The sequence below is a fragment of the Cyprinus carpio genome, chromosome B9, assembly GCF_018340385.1.
Source record: "Cyprinus carpio isolate SPL01 chromosome B9, ASM1834038v1, whole genome shotgun sequence".
Taxonomy (NCBI): Eukaryota; Metazoa; Chordata; class Actinopteri; order Cypriniformes; family Cyprinidae; genus Cyprinus; species Cyprinus carpio.
The window spans coordinates 14,163,521-14,185,788 of NC_056605.1; the positions used below are offsets into that span (position 1 = coordinate 14,163,521).

Sequence of the window (22,268 nt, forward strand, 5' to 3'; positions counted from 1 at the left end):
GGGAAAGGATTAAAAAGGCAAGGCAATATGATGCATTCGTTTTCTCTCAAAAACAATTATCCTCAGTAACTAAACAGTAATTTGTTTAACCTGCTTGAATTTCTTCATTCTTGTGAAATCTGAAGATTGATTTTTCAGCAAATATTTATTGTATTCTTACATAGGGTTTCATATTTCTAATATGAATTGTACCATGTGTATTTAGTCAAAGTAGTTCACATTTCTTAGGATTTGTGACTAATAAGACCTGTTGAGAAAATTGTTTTAAAAAGTACTGAAGTATATATGTGTGTGTGTGTGTGTGTGTGTGTGTGTGTGTGTGTGTGTGTGTGTGTGTGTAATTATGTATCGTTTGATCTTGGTTAAATTCTTACATCCTATATTCATTTATTATTTGGATTCATTAACAAAAACCACTACATTTTATGTAGTTTTTTGAAAACCTTGTTATGCTATGATGTGAAATTCAAGATGATTTATTTAATTAAGTTGTAATACATTTGTTTATCTTGGAGTTGCTTTATGCTCTATGTTGTAATATAAACACAATAAAAAAAAAAAATTCGTAACACCACAAATGTATTTGTCCTTTCTAATGAGGGTCCCAAATACTGCTGTTCCAAAGTTGATCCCAAACACTGAAGTGAGGCAGAAGAAAAGATGCAGCTTACGAAGAAATAAAGTGTGCTGAAATGGTGTAGCGAGAGAGAGACAAAGATAAGCTAAAGGTTTAACAACTACAGTGTGACATCATAGAGTACCTCCCTCTTGTTAATAATCCAGCTTAGATGGTCGTACAATCACACACCCATTTTCAAACACAGTTTCTCTCACACACAGTGTGCACTGACACCTGATCAGAGGTCACTTTAAACGACAAGGAGAAAACATATGATTCAAGAAAGAACAACTGTAGAAGTTTAGATAGAAGAGGTTTGAGTGGACTATATGAGCTCTGTATTGTTTTCTCTGAGAAAAAAGGACAACATGCGAGCCTTCCTCCTCCTCTTCCTCAGCGAGATCTTGCTGCTGAGACTGACCTCCGCAACCACCATGAAAGGTACCAACACAAAGCAATTCAATCTTACATGTTCTAGGATCATAAATATTCAATCATGAATATTTATAAGCAAATCTGACTGCCTATATATATATATCACTTTACAGTTTTAGCTCTTTCCAGCTGTAGTTCCAATCCATATGCATGCAGTTTATGAAATTAATTCTATGCAGAAGGAAAATCCTGCATGCAGTATGCCTATTGTAATGCAATACTATTGAAGTCATTAGTCTGGTATGCTGTGGATGCATGGTGCCAGTTAAAGGATGCAAGCTCAGCTGTTGTCAATGTTGTATATGTTGTCTGCATATACAGATAAACATAATATATCTGTTTTCTTTTTGGGGTAGGGATAGTGCAATAATTTCCTGTAATTGTGACCATTTTAAAGAGTGCATTAAAAGAATTCATTAATGATGTTTATGATTACACAGTAAATAATTTGTATTATATCAACAACGAATATTTCGAAAGCCTTACAGGTCATTAAAATGGATTTTTATTGGATGTCAGTAATGGATTCTGTTGAAATTTCAAAACAAATATTGTGTGTTGATGACTTTATTGGCAGCAAATACAAGGTCACATCAGGAGGCAGGTCTGTTTGTGTGTGTTTATTATCCGTTTCCTGTTAAAGCTCGAATCTCTGAAGTGAGATTGTTAGAAATATTTGAGTGGATGAAAGCTGAGTGCATGGGCGTTGGTTGAATGTGGATTAATTTAGTTTATTTTTATGTTGCTTTAGTGTGCAATATCAAAAATGACTTCACACACTGAGTGTGTACTTAATGTGCCTGTGCCTGGATTTGTTTTGGCCTCAACACTCCCCTTCTCCTGTGTCACGTGTAAGGTGCATGTAAGAGCAGACCCAGGTTGTGCAAACGGACATAAATCATATACTGAAAGAAGTAAGCATCAACAACTGCCATTAAGCAATGACCTCTTCATCCTATGACACTGTCTTATTGCAACCCACCTCAGCCTTGACTAATTTATCCCAGGCCACCCATCTGTTCGGTCACTGAACATCTCTAAATCCTTAGTTCTCATGGAAACCACTGTTTATCAATTCTTCATTGTCATGTGTTGCACACACTCTCCCAGAGGAAATTTGTTTTTCTCAGAGGTTGCTGCTTCATAGCTCAGGAGATTTAAGCAGTTCTCAAATACGTTTCAAGTCGTAAATTTAAATTTCACACACTTTCATACACATTCTTGGTCACATAGTGCATGATTAATCAGTGCATGTTTCATTAAAGGAAAATTAGTTTGTATTTTATAACTTTTAACAAAATTAAAAATATTTTGCCACCTCTGAAACAACTTGAATGACTACAAGTAGGCTTTTGTGTTTTTTAGACATTGTTTTAAGTTACTGTTGCCAACTTGAATTTGAATATGAACATCAACTTTGTCCTCCACATCTCAGTTTAAAAGTTTTTTCTTTCTTTCTCAGATATGGGTGCAGGCAATGGATGCGGGATTGGATAAGTCCTTGAGACAATAAGATCTTGCATTTAAATTTTTCTCCGTTCTATTGTGGAGCACCCACTTTCCATGATCCAAAGAATTTCACAATATCCTGATTTACTCAGAAATACATCATATTATGGAAATAAAATGAGTAGCAAATGCCCTTTCATTTTGTTAACTTTGTCTCAGATGTTTCTTCTGAAATTTCTTAAATGAAAATTTTTAGTTTAAGGTCAAGGTTTTTTTTTTTTACTTAAGAAATTAATGTTTTTGTTGTTTATTGTTGAATTAATTTTATGAAAATTTTCAGTAAAGACTTTCAATTTCCATTAGATCATTAAAAAATTATAATAAAACAAAATGAAAAAGCTGAAAATTCTTTTGAAATTCTATTGAAATATTTCATGATTTCCACGAAAAATATTAAGCAGAACAACTGTCAACATTACTAATAATAAGAATGTGTCTTGAGCACTAAATCAGCATATTACAATGATTTCTGAAGGATCATGTGACACTGAAGGCTGGAGCATTGCCAGTTTTTCAAGTAAAATATATTAAAACAGAAAACAGTTATTTAAAATGACAGTAATGTTTCATAGTATCAATTAAATGCAGTCTTGGTGAACATAAAGTATGTAGCTCCGATAATTTAAATTTAAGATTTTAAAATGATTTAAGCTCGTACTGAAATCTCAGACTTTTGATTGCAGATCTCTTCTGAAACTCTAAAGGAGAAAAATGCAACAAGCAGGAAATGTCTCCAGTTGTTTATCAATCAATCAATCTCACTGCTGTCTGGGAGAAATCACTTTTCTCAAAGTGTCAGATTCAGTGGGTGACTATGTTTAACCGTAAACAAACACGCATGCAACAAGTGTTTTCTCACGTTACATCCACACATGATTTCTGACATATCTCTGCAACACAGCAGTTTATCTGCTGATTCCTCTGGGAGTCATACAGAAACCAGCTCTGATGTAATAAATGGGCTGTTTGTGTGATCTGGAGCTCAGTGCTCAATGCCAGGGGTTTCCCTCAAAGCAGAAACAACTCTCTCTGGCATAGGACACTGTTTCATCATTCAGTCTTCAGAAACGGCAAACGCACACATTTATGAGAAACAAACCACAGGGGTCTCGCCCAGGGATTCTTTTACATGTTTGTGTTTTGTTGTCATAGTTTGCAAAACTAAGTAATTATAACGGCAGAACGTGATGTTTGTGAGGGAAGCAGCGCTGCTGGCAAGTTGCATGGGTGCATGACCAAACCACTTTCGTTTAGACTGTAGAAGTGTAGCTTTCAGAAAGGAAAATATTACACTGGACTGATTGTTATTCCAAATCTCTTGGCAAAAATGTTGTAGATACAGTCACATGATTTCTAATATCCCTAGCTGCAGTCATGATGTAAATGCAAGAGACTGAAGTCAAACAGACATTACTTTTCCTGTGTATTTGAATTCCAGTGCAAAGTCAAAACATGAGGGTGCGTATCAGCGCTGTTGGAGACACCATTGTATTGAAGTTCATCCGGCCCCATGTTGACACCAGACTGGAGGGATATATCCTGGGCTATGGCAGCAGCATGTTCTCCAAACAATTTATCCAGCTACCCGAGGATGGACAGCCCTATGAGACTGAGATAGGTACTGTCTTTAATTCTAACCTTCTTTCATAGAGTTGTTGTTTATTTAACAGTTTATTCTCTATTTTCTAGATGCTGAGCCCAAATATCTGATTGCAGTACAGTCGAAGTTTCCTGAGGAACCTAAGAAAAAGTGTGCAGGTAAGCAAATGAAATTAGATATGCATATACACTGATCCCAAAAAGTATTTGGACATTTGAACCATACTTAAAAAGAATGCCGTTGTTGGCCTTCAGTACACTGTAAAATATGATTTTTTTTTTTAGTTGTAAATAAAGATTATTGATGGAATCTATCTTGGACATGATGTTTTACTAGAAAATACTATTAAAGTCTTTGTACTTGAAAATTTCACATTTAATTCAGTGTGTTACTTGCCATTTCTTTGTAATTAATTGTGTAATTGTTTCTGAGTGAAAACTGTGTAATGAATTTAATTACTGACTTGTGACCTCCAGGAAAAGTGGATCTAGACAAACCATTGAACGTTGTGATTGGCTCGATAACAGAGTCCTCAGTGCTGCTGTCCTGGGGGACACTACTGACCAGCCCCTTCATGGATACCGTTGTGGAAGACTGTTTTGATGAAGAGTATGTGTCCTTAAGCGTCTATGTGTGCAAATCCATGTACTGTGTGGGTGTTAATCTGGACTGAATCAGTTTGTTGTTGACCTTCTCTCAAGATGTGCAATTATTACACTGACAGAAGACACAGAGCAGGGACAGGATCATGTGTGCAGATGCCCATGTGTTCCAGAAACAACCAGACACTCTGATCACACACATTTATGAGCAAAAAAACTGACTTTAATAAACTAAACCGTATTAGAAAAAGTAAAAAAAGAAAAGAAAAAGGAAACCGTAAAACACAGTAATAAAATGAACAGATGTTTGGGTGGAAAAAAGAATTTGGGTGTGTGTGTATGTATGCACTGACGAATACACATTTATTTTTATATCGTTGTTTGGGATTTTCCATATATTGGTTATTATTTTTCTGAACTAATGATCTCCTGCATGTTTATATTTTTGTTAAGACATCCTTATGAAGTTATTTTGCTCATAGAGACTGTTGGATGCTCGCTGCAATGCAGCTAATTTCAGTTTTTACTGTCCTTGTGGGGACATGTGGTCCCCGCAGTGTAGGCACAATGTGACCCACACACACTGTCCTTGGACGTGTTAGTGGAAAGCTTGACCTCAGCCCTCTACAAAACAACTATTTTGATCCCTCTGAACCATAAAAACCTTATAAATGCCAAAAGGAGAGAGAGAGATGCTGGAAAAATAGAAAAAAGGGTAAGCAGGGGCATCTGTACACATAAATAATATCTGAGTTTAGCCCATTAGTGCCATATCGTGCTGATATATTACCTACAAGTGTGAGTTATTCAAACCAGAGATCTATTTTTTTGTGATTTGATTGCCATTTTAAATCTAGTTTATAGATTCTGGTTTGCCGTTTTGTCTCCTCTCAGACAGTTCACAGTGCGCTACAGAGAGAAGGAACCCAGCAATACCTGGAACTACCAGACTTGTCCATCCACAAGCACAGTCATCGACAACCTCAAACCAGATGCTCTGTATGAGTTTGCAGTCCGAGCAGACAGTGACACAAACAGTGGAGTCTGGAGTCCACCGGTCATCCATAACACAGCTGGTGTGTCCCACTACAAATCTTCCATTTTGCAACGAATCATAGTTAACAATTGTCTTGTTTGTTTTGGATTTCTCCTATGAATGTTTAGAATAAATATCTGACACAAAACTGATATTTAAATGAAACCTATTGTAACTAAGAGGTTTACAAAACTTTATTGATTTTTCTTTTACAGATCAAATAATAGAGCCATTTACGGAACAGAACAAGTTTGAGGTAAACTTAAGAGTTTAAGGACAACACGTTTGTTTTCTCGCTTGAACTTTTATTTAATTTGGATATTGCTTTCTGAACAGAAGCCAGTCTTAGCAAGCCAGCAAACATTCTTGCCACCAGTGCCAGGTAAAAGACATCTTTTTCCTTCCTAAACACAGTCGCTGATAGTAATAATGAATATAAAATATTTAAAGCAACTCTATTTAACTTTTTCTGTGTTCAAAATATGCAAAAAGTATATATTGAGCAATTATATCATAAATTAATCTACCAAACTGCCCTTTTGTCTTATCCCAAATCACTACGGTACATTTATAATAAGTGATTATTTTTGGACTCTTGGAGCCTGTTCGGGTCGTCACCGCTGCTGTATAACACATATCTGCGTGAATCACCATAGACATAAACTTGGAGAAGTAGCTCCGGATAGAATGTTCTTCTGCGGGATGCGTGCAGTTCTGTTTATTAACAGCTAGAGCGCCAACATTTACATAGTGTTGATTTAATGACTTTACTGCTGCTTCTGCCTTTCGGTTCTTAAACAACATTAACCCGACCAGAGCAGCCCCTCTATTCAAATACCCTAGCTTTCCAAAGCCAAGCAAAACATCACGTTAATGACATTCTCTCACCTTTTGAAGCCAAGAAAAATATTACATTAGCAGAATGGAATGCAAGCATAATGCACACCGCATACTGGACAGTGTTCACTGCATACTGCTTACCATTTTTTAAGTTGCATGTAAAACAGTATGCAACATTTGAAAAACTTGTATGCTGCTTTTATTGCCACATTAGCAAAATACTTACTTTAGTATATTGACCTCCAGTCATCTCGAAAAGAAATGTGGTTATTTTGCATCCTTATTTATTTGTTGTAAAAATGTCAAAAATTTGCTAAAAAAATAAATGAATTAAAAATTTAAAAACTGAGCGATATACTGTATACATATGCAAACTACAAAAATAGTTTAAGTATGCCACAGTAGTTTGCCATTCTTAACAAACACATTGTCTCTTACTCTGTAAACTTTTACCTATTTTTCTCCCATATACTTTCAGAACACTTCTTGCATGTGAAAAAGTCACATTTCTACCTTTCTCTAGATAGAAAACAATTAATTGTTTTTTTATGACCACACACACCTGGCTTTCTTCATAAAATAGAGAGTCTGAATCGACATTATAACTAAAATGACAATCTTTTTTGCTAAGTTTCCAGCTTTTAATGTTTAGACATCTTTAAACACTAAACAAACCAAGTACACCTGCTTGTACTCAAATTAATTATCCATCTATGTAAAACAGACTAAACGATTCTTCTGTTTTATGTCTGTGACCTAAACTGTGTTTTAAATTGAACCGCTCATACTGCACATGTAGTAGGTCCCCCGTCACACTCATTTTTAAGATAAATTCCAAATAAATGTCCTTCATGTGTATCATAATTCCATGTGCCAGATGTGAATTTTCTGAAAGACGCACAAGCTGGAGGAACTGTTGAAGAAAAAAACATACCCTTATGAAACATTTAAAATTCATCAAATGATTATAATCACTTTTCTTCAATACAATTTAATTCCTGCTACACTCAAAAGGTCCACTTTTGTAGCTTTTAGGTACTAATATGTACACTTTAGGTACTAATATTTACCTTTAAGGTACCAATATGGACTCTTTAGGTACAAAGGTGTGCCTTTTGAAAAAGTACTGCCCCAGTTGCAACTTTTGTACCTTTTTTTCTGAGAGTTTAAAGGATTTTATTAAAACCTAAAAATGGCCCATTAACTTCTGTAACACCAGAGCTACATGTCTCATTATCAACTAATTTAAATCAATGCCTTTTTATTTCTGTTCTTTTTTAGTGTTTCTTTGAATGTCTGTGATAGAAAATGTCTTTTTCTACAGTTTCATCAACAGGAGCAGAAAATCCCACCACAGTTCCTGACAATCCACCTAGCTCGACCGAGGCCCTTCCTTCCTCTCACACATCTATCATTCTGCCCACGCCAACGACCACAAGCACAGTTCGACCTCGAAACCCCACCAGTCATCCCAGTACAACCCAAGCAGATCTTCTCACAGAGCAACATACTAGCATAACCCCACAACAACCTACAACATCTCAGCCACAACCTTCCAGAACCCAACAACAAGTCAGCACAACCCAACCACCATCCACTACAATCCAACAATATACCAGCACAATGCAAATCTCAGTCAAAGATCAACCAAATACAGCCAAACAGCTGCTGAATACAGCCCCACAACAGTTAGATGAAACATCTTCCCCTAATCCACCTACAACCAAACCACCAATTCAACAAACCCAACAACGCACCACAAGCACTGTCCAGGAACATCCCCACCCAACTAAGAAACAAGAAAGTCTCCATACAAGAAAAATTCAGCCCAGCACCAAGCTGCATCGACTGAGCACAACCCAGCGTTCACGAGGCACGTCAAAACACCCAACCACTCACACTTATTTTCCAGAAACCACTTCTCACTACCAGTCCAGCACAATTGCACATTCTGAACAGCCAAACACCAAACCACCACCAACAACACAGGATTGGTCCACAAATAGCCATTCACTGACAAACACAGCTTTGACTTCACCCACTACTTTAGCAAATATTGTCTTAGTAACAGAACAACAAACAGATGTCTTAGTATCACAGCTGAAAACCGATGTTAGCAAACATCCGGTATTTAGCACTAATCCATCCATCCATGAAGAATATTCTACATCCCATATCCCCACAACTAAAAATCCACCTCTTACTGAGAACATACAGGAACTGACACCACATCCTACATATCTACCCATAACCTTTTGGTACCAGCCCAGACCCAGCACCACTAAACAGCAAGCTAGCACTGATAAATACAACCCAAAAACAGACTCCCAAGTTGTAAATCGACAACCTACCCCTGAAGAATGGTTGTCAGGTACCCCAAAAAACCTACTAAACCTCACACCTGAAACAGCTTTCACCAAATCCGATGCCATTCAAAACTCACCTGTGGCGGAGAGGGTAACAGTGGGGACGAGTCATCCAAGTCGACCAGCGGGTAACTTCTCCCCTAGACATACAGTATGATTTAGAAACAGGCTAGTTTCCGTAATTTGAAGCAATCCAACAACTTATATTTTTTCCCTTAAAAGGATAGTTCCTAGGTGTATATGACTTTATTCTTTCAGACAAATACAGAGTTATATTTTTAACTTTCCTGGCTCTTCCAAACTTTGTAATGGCAGAGATTTTGAAGTCCAATAAAGTGCATCCATCCATCATAAAAAGTACTCCACATGGCTTCGGGCGATTAATAAAGGCCTTCTAAAGCAAATCGGTGCATTTGTGTGAGAAAAATATCCATATTTAAAACTTAAGAAACCGTAATCTATAGCATCCACTAACTTATGCACATTCAAGAGAAAGTAGCGTTCCAGCAAACGACTCCAGTTGTATTCGTCTGAAAGAATAAAGTCATATGCACCTAAAATGGCTTGAGGGTGAGTAAATCATGAGGTAATTTGATTTTTTCTGTGATCTATCCCTTTAAGACAGAAGTGTCAAGTCCTATTCCTGGAGGGCTGCTATCCTGCAGAGTTTATCTCCAATCCTAATTAAACACCTGAATCAACTAATCTGGATTGCTAGAAATTTCCAGTCAAGTGTGTTGGGGCAGATTGGAGCTAAATTTTGCAGGGCATCTTTCTAGAAGCAGGATTGGCCAATTCCAGTTTATGAAGTTCTTTGATGTTTTTTATTCATTGTTATGCCATTTTTTTTTTTTTTTTAAATAACTGGTGCCAGATATTCCTTTAACAGTCATAGATAATCTAGACAGACTAAAAGGTATTGGGCAGGGATCTTCTGAGAACATTATCATTACAATATGTTCTGCCTCTGTATGTCAGCTATTTCCCAGCCAAAGGACGAACAGCTTCTGTCACAGCCAACACTTACAAATGAGGTGGCCAATAGGAATGAGGGTAATGATATCAGCTCCAGTTTTTTTTTCTCCTAAATGTGCTGTTTGTCACCTGTCCATATATTAACCACATAAATCTTCATTGTACACAGTAGCGTTGTGATTATCACCACCAAACATCACCACCACTTCACTTCCAAACATCATCCTGCTGGGCAATGCCATTACCACTTGACTAGCACAGCCCCCAATCGTCTTTAAACCATCACCAACAGCACCAGCTCTCACATTACTATGCCATTCATTCACCTCAAGTGTCTTACTACTTCATCCACTCTTAATGTTCAACACTTGCACTGTCATAATGCTATGCACACCATTTCCACCATCCTCTCTTCTAGATCTGTTGGCTTCTGTTTCTGGATAGCTGGTGCTCTTTTGAGAGCTTCCCAGACTCATCCCCATCCAGTCAGTCAACAGATCTGTTGCAATAATCTTTAATCATTGTCTCCTTCCCATTGCTGACTGTGTTTTTTTTTTTTTATCTAGGCAGAGGTATCCTCCGCAACTCTTCTGTGTCCCACCTCTTGGCACGAAATACTACACAGAGACAGAGGTCTCGCAGTCATGTCCCTCCAGTTGACCATCCAAAGTTTTCCAGGCCACGCTCTTTGTATCATAACTCAACTGGCAACAATAAAAAGAGTAAGGTTTTTGAGGTCTTCACACTGACACAGACATCATTTTCTTTTAATAGGGGCTTTTGGCCGTTCAGCTTTCCTTTCATGCTTCCATTAATGTATGCAGCCATCCTTACTTTCATTTATTCATTCATTCTGTCTGTCTAACTATTTTATTAGACTTTAAATGTTATGTAGTGTGCAAATTCATAAATGTGTAGCACTGGGGCTGTTTCACACCACATGAATGAAGTTCAGCTGTAGTGTACACTGTAATGTTGCTAAAGAGAAAAGATAAAATATTTTTTTAGGTTACTGCAGTGTGTATATACACTGCCAGTCCAAAAAAAATGTCACCACCTGGATTTAACTAAGAAAATAGTTAAGATCCTCCCATTGGATAATTACTGCATGGATGATTATGTTATGTGCCCAAAGAATGAGGTCAGCTGACTATCTGAATATACTGAATGACCAGGTTATTCCATCACTTATTTTTTTCTTACCTGATGGCACGGGCATATTGAAAGATGACAATGCCAGGATTCATCGGGCTCAAATTGTGAAAGAGTGGTTCAGTGAGCATGCAACATTATTTTCACACATGGATTGGCCACCACAGAGTCCAGAGTCAGACCTTTACCCCAATGAGAATCTTTGGGATGTGCTGGAGAAGACTTTGCGCAGCGGTCTGACTCTCCCATCATCAATACAAGATCCTGGTGAAAAATGAATGCAACTCTGGACGGGAATAAATGTTGTGACATTGCAGAAGTTTATCGAAATGATGCCATGGCGAATGCATGCCATAATCAAAGCTAAAGGCAGTCCAACGAAATATTAGAGTGTGTGACTTTTTTTTTGGACGGGCGGTGTATTCTAATTATTGGCATTTAAGTAATTAAGCCATATTTATTTAATATCCATTCATTTGTTTATATATTATTTTTATTCTCTTATTTTTGCTTCATGAATCAGTATATTGCAAACAATGCTTATGCACAAATGCTTATATTAACCGGGGTCCAAAATAAACCTTTGACAAAGGGGAAGTAAATAAAATGGTTGGACATTACCTTTTTTAGATGCAATGTAAGAACAAATGGTATGCTTTTATGCATCTGACAAAAAAAAAAAAAAAAAAAGTTTTTTATAAATCCTATACAGTCCCTTCTTTCGTTATTATGTTTATTTAACATTCTCAGTTAACCTGGCATTGTTAGACATGGCAAAAACTTAATTATGCTCCCTGTGTATAAAGTTTTATGAGTATGTTTGGTTGAGTGCATAGGCTTATGTACAGTCGTGGCCAAAAGTTTTGAGAATTACATAAATATTAGTTTTCAAAAAGTTTGCTGCTAAACTGCTTTTAGATCTTTGTTTCAGTTGTTTCTGTGATGGACTGAAATAGAATTACAAGCACTTCATATGTTTCAAAGGCTTTTATCGACAATTACATTACATTTATGCAGAGAGTCAGTATTTGCCGTGTTGGCCCTTCTTTTTCAGGACCTCTGCAATTTGACTGGGCATGCTCTCAATCAACTTCTGGGCCAAATCCTGACTGATAGCAACCCATTCTTTCATAATAACTTCTTGGAGTTTGTCAGAATTAGTGGGTTTTTGTTTGTCTTCCCGCCTCTTGAGGATTGACCACAAGTTCTCAATGGGATTAAGATCTGGGGAGTTTCCAGGCCATGGACCCAAAATTTCAACATTCTGGTCCCCGAGCCCCTTAGTTATCACTTTTGCCTTATGGCACGGTGCTCCATCGTGCTGGAAAATGCATTGTTCTTCACCAAACTGTTGTTGGGTTGTTGGAAGAAGTTGCTGTTGGAGGGTGTTTTGGTACCATTCTTTATTCATGGCTGTGTTTTTGGGCAGAATTGTGAGTGAGCCCACTCCCTTGGATGAGAAGCAACCCCACACATGAATGGTGTCAGGATGCTTTACTGTCACAGGACTGATGGTAGCGCTCACCTTTTCTTCTCCGGACAAGCCTTTTTCCAGATGCCCCAAACAATCGGAAAGGGGCTTCATCGGAAAATATGACTTTGCCCCAGTCCTCGGCAGTCCATTCACTATACTTTCTGCAGAAGATCAATCTGTCCCTGATGTTTTTTTTTGGAGAGAAGTGGCTTCTTTGCTGCCCTTCTTGACACCATGCCATCTTCCAAAAGTCTTCGCCTCACTGTGCATGCAGATGCGCTCACACCTGCCTGCTGCCATTCCTGAGCAAGCTCTGCACTGGTGGCACTCCGATCCCGCAGCTGAATCCTCTTTAGGAGACGATCCTGTCACTTGCTGGACTTTCTTGGACGCCCTGAAGCCTTCTTTACAAGAATTGAACCTCTTTCCTTGAAGTTCTTGATGAACCTACAAATTGTTGATTTAGGTGCAATCTTAGTAGCCACAATATCCTTGCCTGTGAAGCCATTTTTATGCACCGCAATGATGGCTGCACATGTTTCTTTGCAGGTCACCATGGTTAACAATGGAAGAACAATGATTTCAAGCATCACCCTCCTTTTAACATGTCAAGTCTGCCATTCTAACCCAATCAGCCTGACATAATGATCTCCAGCCCTGTGCTCGTCAACATTCTCACCTGAGTTAACAAGATGATTACTGAAATGATCTCAGCAGGTCCTTTAATGACAGCAATGAAATGCAGTGGAAAGGTTTTTTTGGGATTAAGTTAATTTTCATGGCAAAGAAGGACTATGCAATTCATCTGATCACTCTTCATAACATTCTGGAGTACTATGCAAATTGCTATTATAAAAACTTCAGCAGCAACTTTTCCAATTTCCAATATTTATGTAATTCTCAAAACTTTTGGCCACGACTGTACAGTATGTAATGTACAGGTCCTTCTCAAAAAATTAGCATATTGTGAAAAAGTTCATTATTTTCCATAATGTAATGATAAAAATTAAACTTTCATATATTTTAGATTCATTGCACACCAACTGAAATATTTCAGGTCTTTTATTGTTTTAATACTGATGATTTTGGCATACAGCTCATGAAAACCCAAAATTCCTATCTCAAAAAATTAGCATATCATGAAAAGGTTCTCTAAACGAGCTTTTAACCTAATCATCTGAATCAACTAATTAACTCTTAACACCTGCAAAAGATTCCTGAGGCTTTTTTAAAAACTCCCAGCCTGGTTCATTACTCAAAACCGCAATCATGGGTAAGACTGCCGACCTGACTGCTGTCCAGAAGGCCATCATTGACACCCTCAAGCGAGAGGGTAAGACACAGAAAGAAATTTCTGAACGAATAGGCTGTTCCCAGAGTGCTGTATCAAGGCACCTCAGTGGGAAGTCTATGGGAAGGAAAAAGTGTGGCAAAAAACGCTGCACAACGAGAAGAGGTGACCGGACCCTGAGGAAGATTGTGGAGAAGGACCGATTCCAGACCTTGGGGGACCTGCGGAAGCAGTGGACTGAGTCTGGAGTAGAAACATCCAGAGGCACCGTGCACAGGCTTGTGCTTTTGAACCAGAAACAGCGGCAGAAGCGCCTGACCTGGGCTACAGAGAAGCAGCACTGGACTGTTGCTCAGTGGTCCAAAGTACTTTTTTCGGATGAAAGCAAATTTTGCATGTCATTCGGAAATCAAGGTGCCAGAGTCTGGAGGAAGACTGGGGAGAAGGAAATGGCAAAATGCCTGAAGTCCAGTGTCAAGTACCCACAGTCAGTGATGGTCTGGGGTGCCATGTCAGCTGCTGGTGTTGGTCCACTGTGTTTTATCAAGGGCAGGGTCAATGCAGCTAGCTATCAGGAGATTTTGGAGCACTTCATGCTTCCATCTGCTGAAAAGCTTTATGGAGATGAAGATTTCGTTTTTCAGCACGACCTGGCACCTGCTCACAGTGCCAAAACCACTGGTAAATGGTTTACTGACCATGGTATTACTGTGCTCAATTGGCCTGCCAACTCTCCTGACCTGAACCCCATAGAGAATCTGTGGGATATTGTGAAGAGAAAGTTGAGAGACGCAAGACCCAACACTCTGGATGAGCTTAAGGCCGCTATCGAAGCATCCTGGGCCTCCATAACACCTCAGCAGTGCCACAGGCTGATTGCCTCCATGCCACGCCGCATTGAAGCAGTCATTTCTGCAAAAGGATTCCCGACCAAGTATTGAGTGCATAACTGAACATAATTATTTGAAGGCTGACTTTTTTTGTATTAAAAACACTTTTCTTTTATTGGTCGGATGAATTATGCAAATTTTTTGAGATAGGAATTTTGGGTTTTCATGAGCTGTATGCCAAAATCATCAGTATTAAAACAATAAAAGACCTGAAATATTTCAGTTGGTGTGCAATGAATCTAAAATATATGAAAGTTTAATTTTTATCATTACATTATGGAAAATAATGAACTTTTTCACAATATGCTAATTTTTTGAGAAGGACCTGTATATGGACATTCTTCTTTGCACATGGTTTCTCGGGTGGGTTTTAAATTCATTTATTTAAGGGACTCTTCGGACCTGTTGACAAGATTTATGTTTTATCTGCAGGGAAAAGACAAACACACAATCTACCTCTTTCTGCCAAAAGTCTGTTTCCCATCTTATCCTCTTCACGCTGTCATTTAATTCTGCACAACAGCTGATGACGCCTGTGACACCTGATATTACAGCTCAAACTGTACAGTTCAACTTTGTTTGTCATATATGTCCTCTTTTATACATCTGGTCTCTTACTCTAATATCTATCAAATATGGTGAAATACAAACATTCTTGTATTTATATTGTTGTTTCTGATGTGCTTTTTTGTCATGTCCCTTCAACGTTCACATTTAATGACATGATTTTTTTCTATCATGACAGGGCCCAATGGTGAGCAACATCAAGGACATTTGTCCAAATCTCAAAAGAGACCCAGAAAGCAATTTGGTAAACCCCTTTATGGATATGAATGCATATATTAGAAGTTATCTTAGTTTTATCTCATATGGGTGTTGCAATATCATATTTCCATTACAATCCATGTGATTTTACTGTCGTTCTAAATCCTGGTGTTGTGCTCTTTAGTTTATTGAGTGATTTTGTGGTCCCTGTCCCAGAAATCTGTGAATCCAATTGTGCATAGTGTTAGTTTGGATACAGTTTTAACATGAGGTCTGAGATAGATGTCCCTTTGTTTGGTAGAAAACATCTCCTGTCTAAAGAATGATTCCCTTGCAGCTGGATTTCATGACCATTCTGGGCCAAAGAAAAATATTTATGTCCTGTTCATGTCATGAAGGATTTTCAGAGCTTATGATTCTTTGGAAAAGCATGACTGATCAGCCATTGATGAGAACCCAGGACCCTCTCTCACTTTCTCCGTCAGCCTCTCCCAACCAAAGACAACATTGAAACTGAATTATAGAGAATCAAGCCACTCTGTCCTTACCCAATTTCTCATCCCATCCATCCAATCCGACTCATATTAGAAAGTCAGCTTGAACACATTTGGCAGACATATGATTACTTGAGGAAAATGTGAAACTGTTCTTCATACAACTTTTCTTAAAAACCTTCTATTCATACTAAATTAGGTTCCGGAAAATAATCTGGAATGTTTTACGAATCACATATTGGAATAATAGACCATCAGAGAGATGGCTGTTGGAAATAATTACGTTTGGAAATTGATTCATTGACAGGCTTTGGTCAATATTATCCCGCACTTCTATTTTGAGTGAATACCCAGCATTATAGCTGTATAGTTCTGCACTCCATCATAGCATTGGTCCCTCAGAGCTGTTCTTGGAGAAGCCGCAGTCCTAAGAGTCTGGACAGCATTAAAAGATCCCATTTGGCTCCCACAATACTCTGACTGTGCGGAAATTAACCTGATGTCATGCATTATTTTTTTTAAATTCCAACCATGTGAATGTTGTTCAGAACATACTTTACCTTTACTTCTAAATGATAGTCAGTGTGCAGTGTTTTTTTTTTTTATAATAATGTGATATAGCTGTTTCTTTATGCTGATCTAATTTTTAAAGTGAAAACAAAATTAAAAGGAGCAACACAAAGAAAAAGAGTCTTACTTTGAACTTATTAGCAGGCCATAGTAACTCCAGCTGTGTTTTTTATTCAGATTAATCTCAGCTACAGCATAATTTAATTTATGTTTTATTATTATTGTTATTGTTATTGTGGTCAAACTTTTCAGTGACTCCTTGATTAACCACAAACAATTACCCTGTATCTCCTACTAATCTGCCACCTTCTTTTACAGAGAAAACAAAGATGAACCAGGTCTCAGAGACTAAAGAAAAGGGTGAGGACACTGACAGTCCATATGGTGACATTCTTGTTGGACATGCATGTGTTTCTTCCCAGTTAATGAAACATTTTCCATGTTAACTTTTAGAAAACATTATTGATCTGAAGCAGATGGAGCCAGTACCAGATTTAAAACCTCTAGCTCCACCCACTACTGAAAGACCAGCCAAACAACGGCCATCTTCGACAACAACACCACATTCTGTTTTTGAGGGTATGCTATATTGCAAGATTTGTCATTTGTACAAGAACTATGATGAATACAACACAGTTAGAGTGTTTCTGTGCCTATTTCTTCTAAAGTACTGGAAACATGCGAGACAATCTGTTGAGAATGAGAGAATCAGTGCCTCTAACAATTGGAGTAGCTTGAGTCTTGAATTTCTGTTCTTGTGGCGTTTCATGCTTGCCTTTGAATCTTAGGGAATCGTTTTGACACCGGTGACAACTCCTCTGTATTCAGATCTCAACCCCTCTCTGAGGTGGATGCCACGGGGAAGAAACGTTTCATAGGTAAGAATATGGGCTAAAAGCATTATTATTTTGGACCTACAGCACGGTCAGACAGAACTGTGTCTGAATTATTATGAGTGTTGGACCTCTGATTGGCTGGCCTCTACTTGCAGCACCTCACGTGATCTACAGAACCGACAAACGTCCGGAGGAGCCATGCTCTGTCACTCAATCTCTGAGCTCCTTTCCTGATGAGGAGATCGGATACTTGAATGTCACTGGCCCACCCAAGACCCCTCCATCCAACCTTACCGTGCTCACAGTGGAAGGATGCCCCTCCTTCATTATCCTTGACTGGGACAAAACAGACAATGAGACCAGAGGTAGACAGAACATTTGTTTACTGTCTTTGCTGGCTTAAACTAGTCACAGTACTGAAGGAGTTGATGGACAACTTGAGAAATGAATGGGAAAAGTTGCAATGCCCAATAAGGCAGCTGTTGGAAAGAAAGTTAAAAGAGCCAACTGCCTTCCTGATGGATGTGAAGTCTGTTTTTTACCTCTGGAATGTGCATTAGCTGGGCAAGCCTGAAAGATATTGGTTTTTAGCGTTGGTTTGAGCTTAAGAATCTAAATTTATGATACCATAGTTGTCAGACTTTATTGCCAATTTGAAATATGGCTTTGAAAAGTTCTTTTGACAAATCTTAACAGATTTTTAGTCTTTCTCCATTCCAGCAGATGCATAAAGTTATACTTTATGTCCAAAACCAGCATAGAAAATAGCTGCCAAGATGGCTGCCAAGTGAACTGGCTTGCCTTGAGTGGACTTTGGTTAAACTTACATTAGTTGGGTTTAACAAGATATACGAGATATACGAGATACAAAAATGAAAATTGTCATTATTTGCTCATTTCAAAATTAGGTCATTCCAAACCTGTATTACTTTCTTCCATGCAATAAAGGAGATAGACTACTGTTCAAAAGTGTGATATTTTAATGTTTTTTGAAAGAACCCTATTATTATTATCATCATAATTTGAAAAGTAAAAAAAAGTACAGTACAGTAACAGTAGTGTTTTTATTTATTTATTTACTTATTTGCTTGCTTACAGTACTTACTTACTTATCCCCAAACTCGTATTGAAAAACACCATTAATGTAGTCCATTGAATAGAATAAAGCAGCTCAGACATTCTGGGAATCTCCTTTGATGTTCCATTAAAGATTTTAAACAACAAATTATGTTTCTGTTGTATCAATAGAATATGAGGTAGTTTCCTCCACCAAGGGTCCGGATGGAGAGGAGGTGTCTGTCCAGACAACAAATCAAACACATACAGCTGTGGAGAACCTGAAACCAGAGAGCAGGTATGAAGACACACACCATGTCATGGACTTCAATAGTTATTACATTAAGCTAATAGTTACACACTAACTCATAGTCCTGCCCTTACAGACAACTTATGAAATAGTATATCGTTTAGTGCTGTTATGAAGCTGTCTTCTCTGTGGGGCCGTAAAAGTGCACTTAATGTTTGTTACAAGAAAATACACCTGATTAGTAATGTTTGGTTGTCTGATCAACATCAACAGCTCTATTTTGTCTTGTAGTTATGAGTTCATAGTTACACCCAAGAATGAGCTGGGTTCTGGTCCAGCCACTAAACCGGTCACCTTCAGTACTGAGTCAGGTAAGCGGAGAAGAAATGCTAAATGAATTCATTATGAATACATTGTGTGTTCAGAATACGTGTAAGAGTCTCAGCTAAAAGTCCCAGATCTGAAACCACAACGTGGTCTGAGTGAGGTCATTGTGAAATCATTTGGCTCATCCAGTGAATCTGAGCTCTGTTTGTTCCAGAAGTGTCACTGGGCCAATTGTATCAACAAGAGAAGCTTTAATGGTTTTTACTTTTAGAGTTTTTGCACTTTGTTTAAATTCATCTTAAGCCATACAAGAACCTTGTGTGACCTAAACATAAATCAGTATTCAGTTAAATCTCATTCAAGCTTTAAAACATTCGAAAGCATTGTCATTAGTCACAAGTTGTGTGAAAACTGATTATGTATGACATCACTGAACAATTGAAAGAAACTGGCACTCATATGATAGAAGAGTCCTGATGGCCAAGGTAACTTGAGAGTGAGACATCAAGCTCACAGGTGTGTGTAACTGGCAGTGAACGTCTGGTGTAATGTATATGTATAATTAGCATATAAACATTACTGTCAGCAGTGAGAGTAATGTGCCTAATGTTCAACTAATAGTTCCAATGTGTTCACTCTTCTGGGTCCATTGCACTTATTTACTGTAGGTAAAGGGGCTCTGATAGACTGCCAGAAAATAATAATATACATGAGGATATCTGACACAAGCTCTGGAAAACTGTACATCATGATAGTGAGGATTACCTGAATGGCATATTGTCTTTCTTATGTTTACCTTTGACAGCTATGTTTGGATCAGCCCAATTTATGTATGTATAGTTTCATAGTAGGTATATGATAAAAATTGTTTATTTCATTAACTTTTAAAAATTTGCATATACGCTATGTTCAAAAGTTCAGGGTGAGTACGATTTTTGTTTTTGAAAGAGATCCATACTTTCATTCATCAATGATGCATTTAAATTTTTTTTTTTTCTATCTATCAGTGAATCCTGAAAAAATGCATCACAGTTTCCACAAAAATATGAAAGAGCAAACTTTTTACTGTTTGTGATAAAAGAAAAAAATGCAGCCTTGGTGAGCGTAAGAGACTTCTTTCAAAAACAGAAACAAAATCTTACTGACCCCAAAATGTCACATCAACCGTGCATTAAGTTACAGTGACATAATGTTCTTCTGCATTGCAGCTGATCCTCGTGTGAGTGAGGTCCAAACCGGTAAGAGCGCCAGTCACCTCAAGCATACAATATTCAAAACCGAAAGACACAATATGCCTATACCAACTGTACATGTGTGCCTAATAATTTATATTGGCTCTCATAGGTAAAAATGCCATCTGGTCATCGTTTCCATTCAAGTCTGACTCGTATTCCGAGTGCAATGGGCAGCAGTTCATAAAGCGGACCTGGTACCGCAAGTTTGTGGGTATCCAATTGTGCAACTCTCTTAGATACAAGATCTACCTGAGCGACTCTCTCAAAGGTCTGTATTAACCATTTACCAACTCGACAGATATTTCTGCCATTTAGTCACTTAGTTACTTTTTAGTTCTTTCTTTCTCCAGGAAAGTTTTACAGCATAGGAGATCAGACTGGGTATGGAGAGGATCACTGCCAATTTGTTGACTCATTCCTGGACGGACGAACCGGTGGTCCTCTTCCACCAAATCAGTTACCACCCAAAAAAGGTATCTAATAAAAACAGGTTTTATTGAACTAAAACACAGTAATCTAACACTAGTACGCCAGATATGACGATTTCTCCTGTCTTATCGGCTTTTACCGGGCCATGCGTCAAGAGCCTGTCAAGTTTGGCGACATCGGAGGAAATTCCATGATCAACTACGTGGCCTGGTATGAGTGTGGGATACCCATTCCTGGGAAGTGGTAGGACCCCGAGGAGCAGATGGAAGACGTGATGGATAAGAGACATCCGCTGCCTTTTTATGGGATGTTTGTGGAGAGAGAATGATTTCTTGGAAGTATGTATCTGTATTTTCAGGTATCGGGCACATATAAAATTATTTATATACCGAAGTAGTGCAGCAAACGTAAAGAGAGCTGAATGAATGTTCTGTTGAGATTAAGAATTTTACCTTTAGAGAATATAGGGAAGCAGGCTCCCTTAAAGGCAAAATGAATGTGTATATTATTTATCAAAATGTTAAATATGCCACTGAAACTAAAATGACCACGGCCAACTTAAAGGAATGTTCCAGGTTCAAAACAGGTTTTGTAGACATCATCTATAACATTGTCATCACAGAAAATTATTTTTACTAACACAAATTATATTTGTATTATATAAATATAATTTATGTAATATATATACATATTTATAATTAGACATTTTATATTCTTCTATACTTTTGGTGGGATGATGAACTTTTGACTATGCACTAGCAATGTAATTCCTAAAGGTGGATTTTTCACTGTCAACAGTCCTTTTTTGGACCTTGCAAGTATCGTGCAAAAGTTAGCAGGTTTACTGGCTTTATATGGTCATTGTAGTTGAAAAATTGGACAGTGTACATCTGTACAGTTAGTACACTAGTCTCATGTGAATATCCTAATTAAATCTTTTGGCTTCATGAAATACTGTGTATTTTAACGTTTATCCGGGTGCAATGCTTTGCCCCATAGACTTTTATTGGTGGTGCTTTATTTTTTTTTGTCACTATGTCACAGATGCTGGTAACAAACCTGAAACATTCCTTTAACAGCTCAAGCGCAATGCTAAACAAGGAATTTAAAGACTAGATCATATAAACTATTGTTCAAGACATGCAGTTTTTCAAGTAATTGTTATAATTATACTATGTATGAATGTCAGAAATGCAACACCTCTTTAACAAGGAAGTCTATTGTTTTGTACAGAAGTTCAGTGACTCATGATTTCCAGAAAAAGCTTTTAAATGCCAGATTTTATGTAACATGTTTTTACATTGAAACTTTGATATATTTTATAAGGTTTATAATGAATCTGCTTTAATAATAAAAGCACAAGCAGTTTTTTTTATGATCTTTTTTTTTGGTGGCTAGTTTAAAATTGTTTCTGAATCTGACATGAAAAGATACAAGTTTTCGTTTTGTTTTTTTACGCAATCCTGATCAGTTAAAGAAAGACCTAAATCAGAGATAAATGTTAAATCCATGAACAA

At 37.6% G+C, this 22,268-nt stretch overlaps 1 protein-coding gene across 2 annotated transcripts; it reads left to right on the forward strand.

Moving 5' to 3' along the window:
- Window positions 1-798: 798 nt before the first annotated feature.
- Window positions 799-22,122, forward strand: LOC109067569 (target of Nesh-SH3). 2 transcript variants are annotated; one of them, XM_042731074.1, is made up of 21 exons: window positions 799-1,060; window positions 4,002-4,181; window positions 4,253-4,321; window positions 4,640-4,772; window positions 5,660-5,841; window positions 6,017-6,057; window positions 6,138-6,183; window positions 7,966-9,135; window positions 9,986-10,060; window positions 10,549-10,704; window positions 15,535-15,600; window positions 16,937-16,978; window positions 17,072-17,197; window positions 17,407-17,496; window positions 17,610-17,819; window positions 18,703-18,808; window positions 19,052-19,131; window positions 20,296-20,325; window positions 20,432-20,590; window positions 20,673-20,794; window positions 20,882-22,122. In XM_042731074.1, exons 1-21 carry the CDS (start codon window positions 949-951, stop codon window positions 20,996-20,998), a joined length of 3,312 nt encoding a protein of 1,103 aa, XP_042587008.1. In that variant the 5' UTR covers window positions 799-948; the 3' UTR covers window positions 20,999-22,122. The 2 variants fall into 2 exon arrangements, with proteins under 2 accessions (XP_042587008.1, XP_042587010.1); XM_042731076.1 differs by lacking the exon at window positions 9,986-10,060 and having other exon boundaries at window positions 800-1,060; window positions 7,966-8,514.
- The last annotated feature ends 146 nt before the right edge of the window (window positions 22,123-22,268 follow it).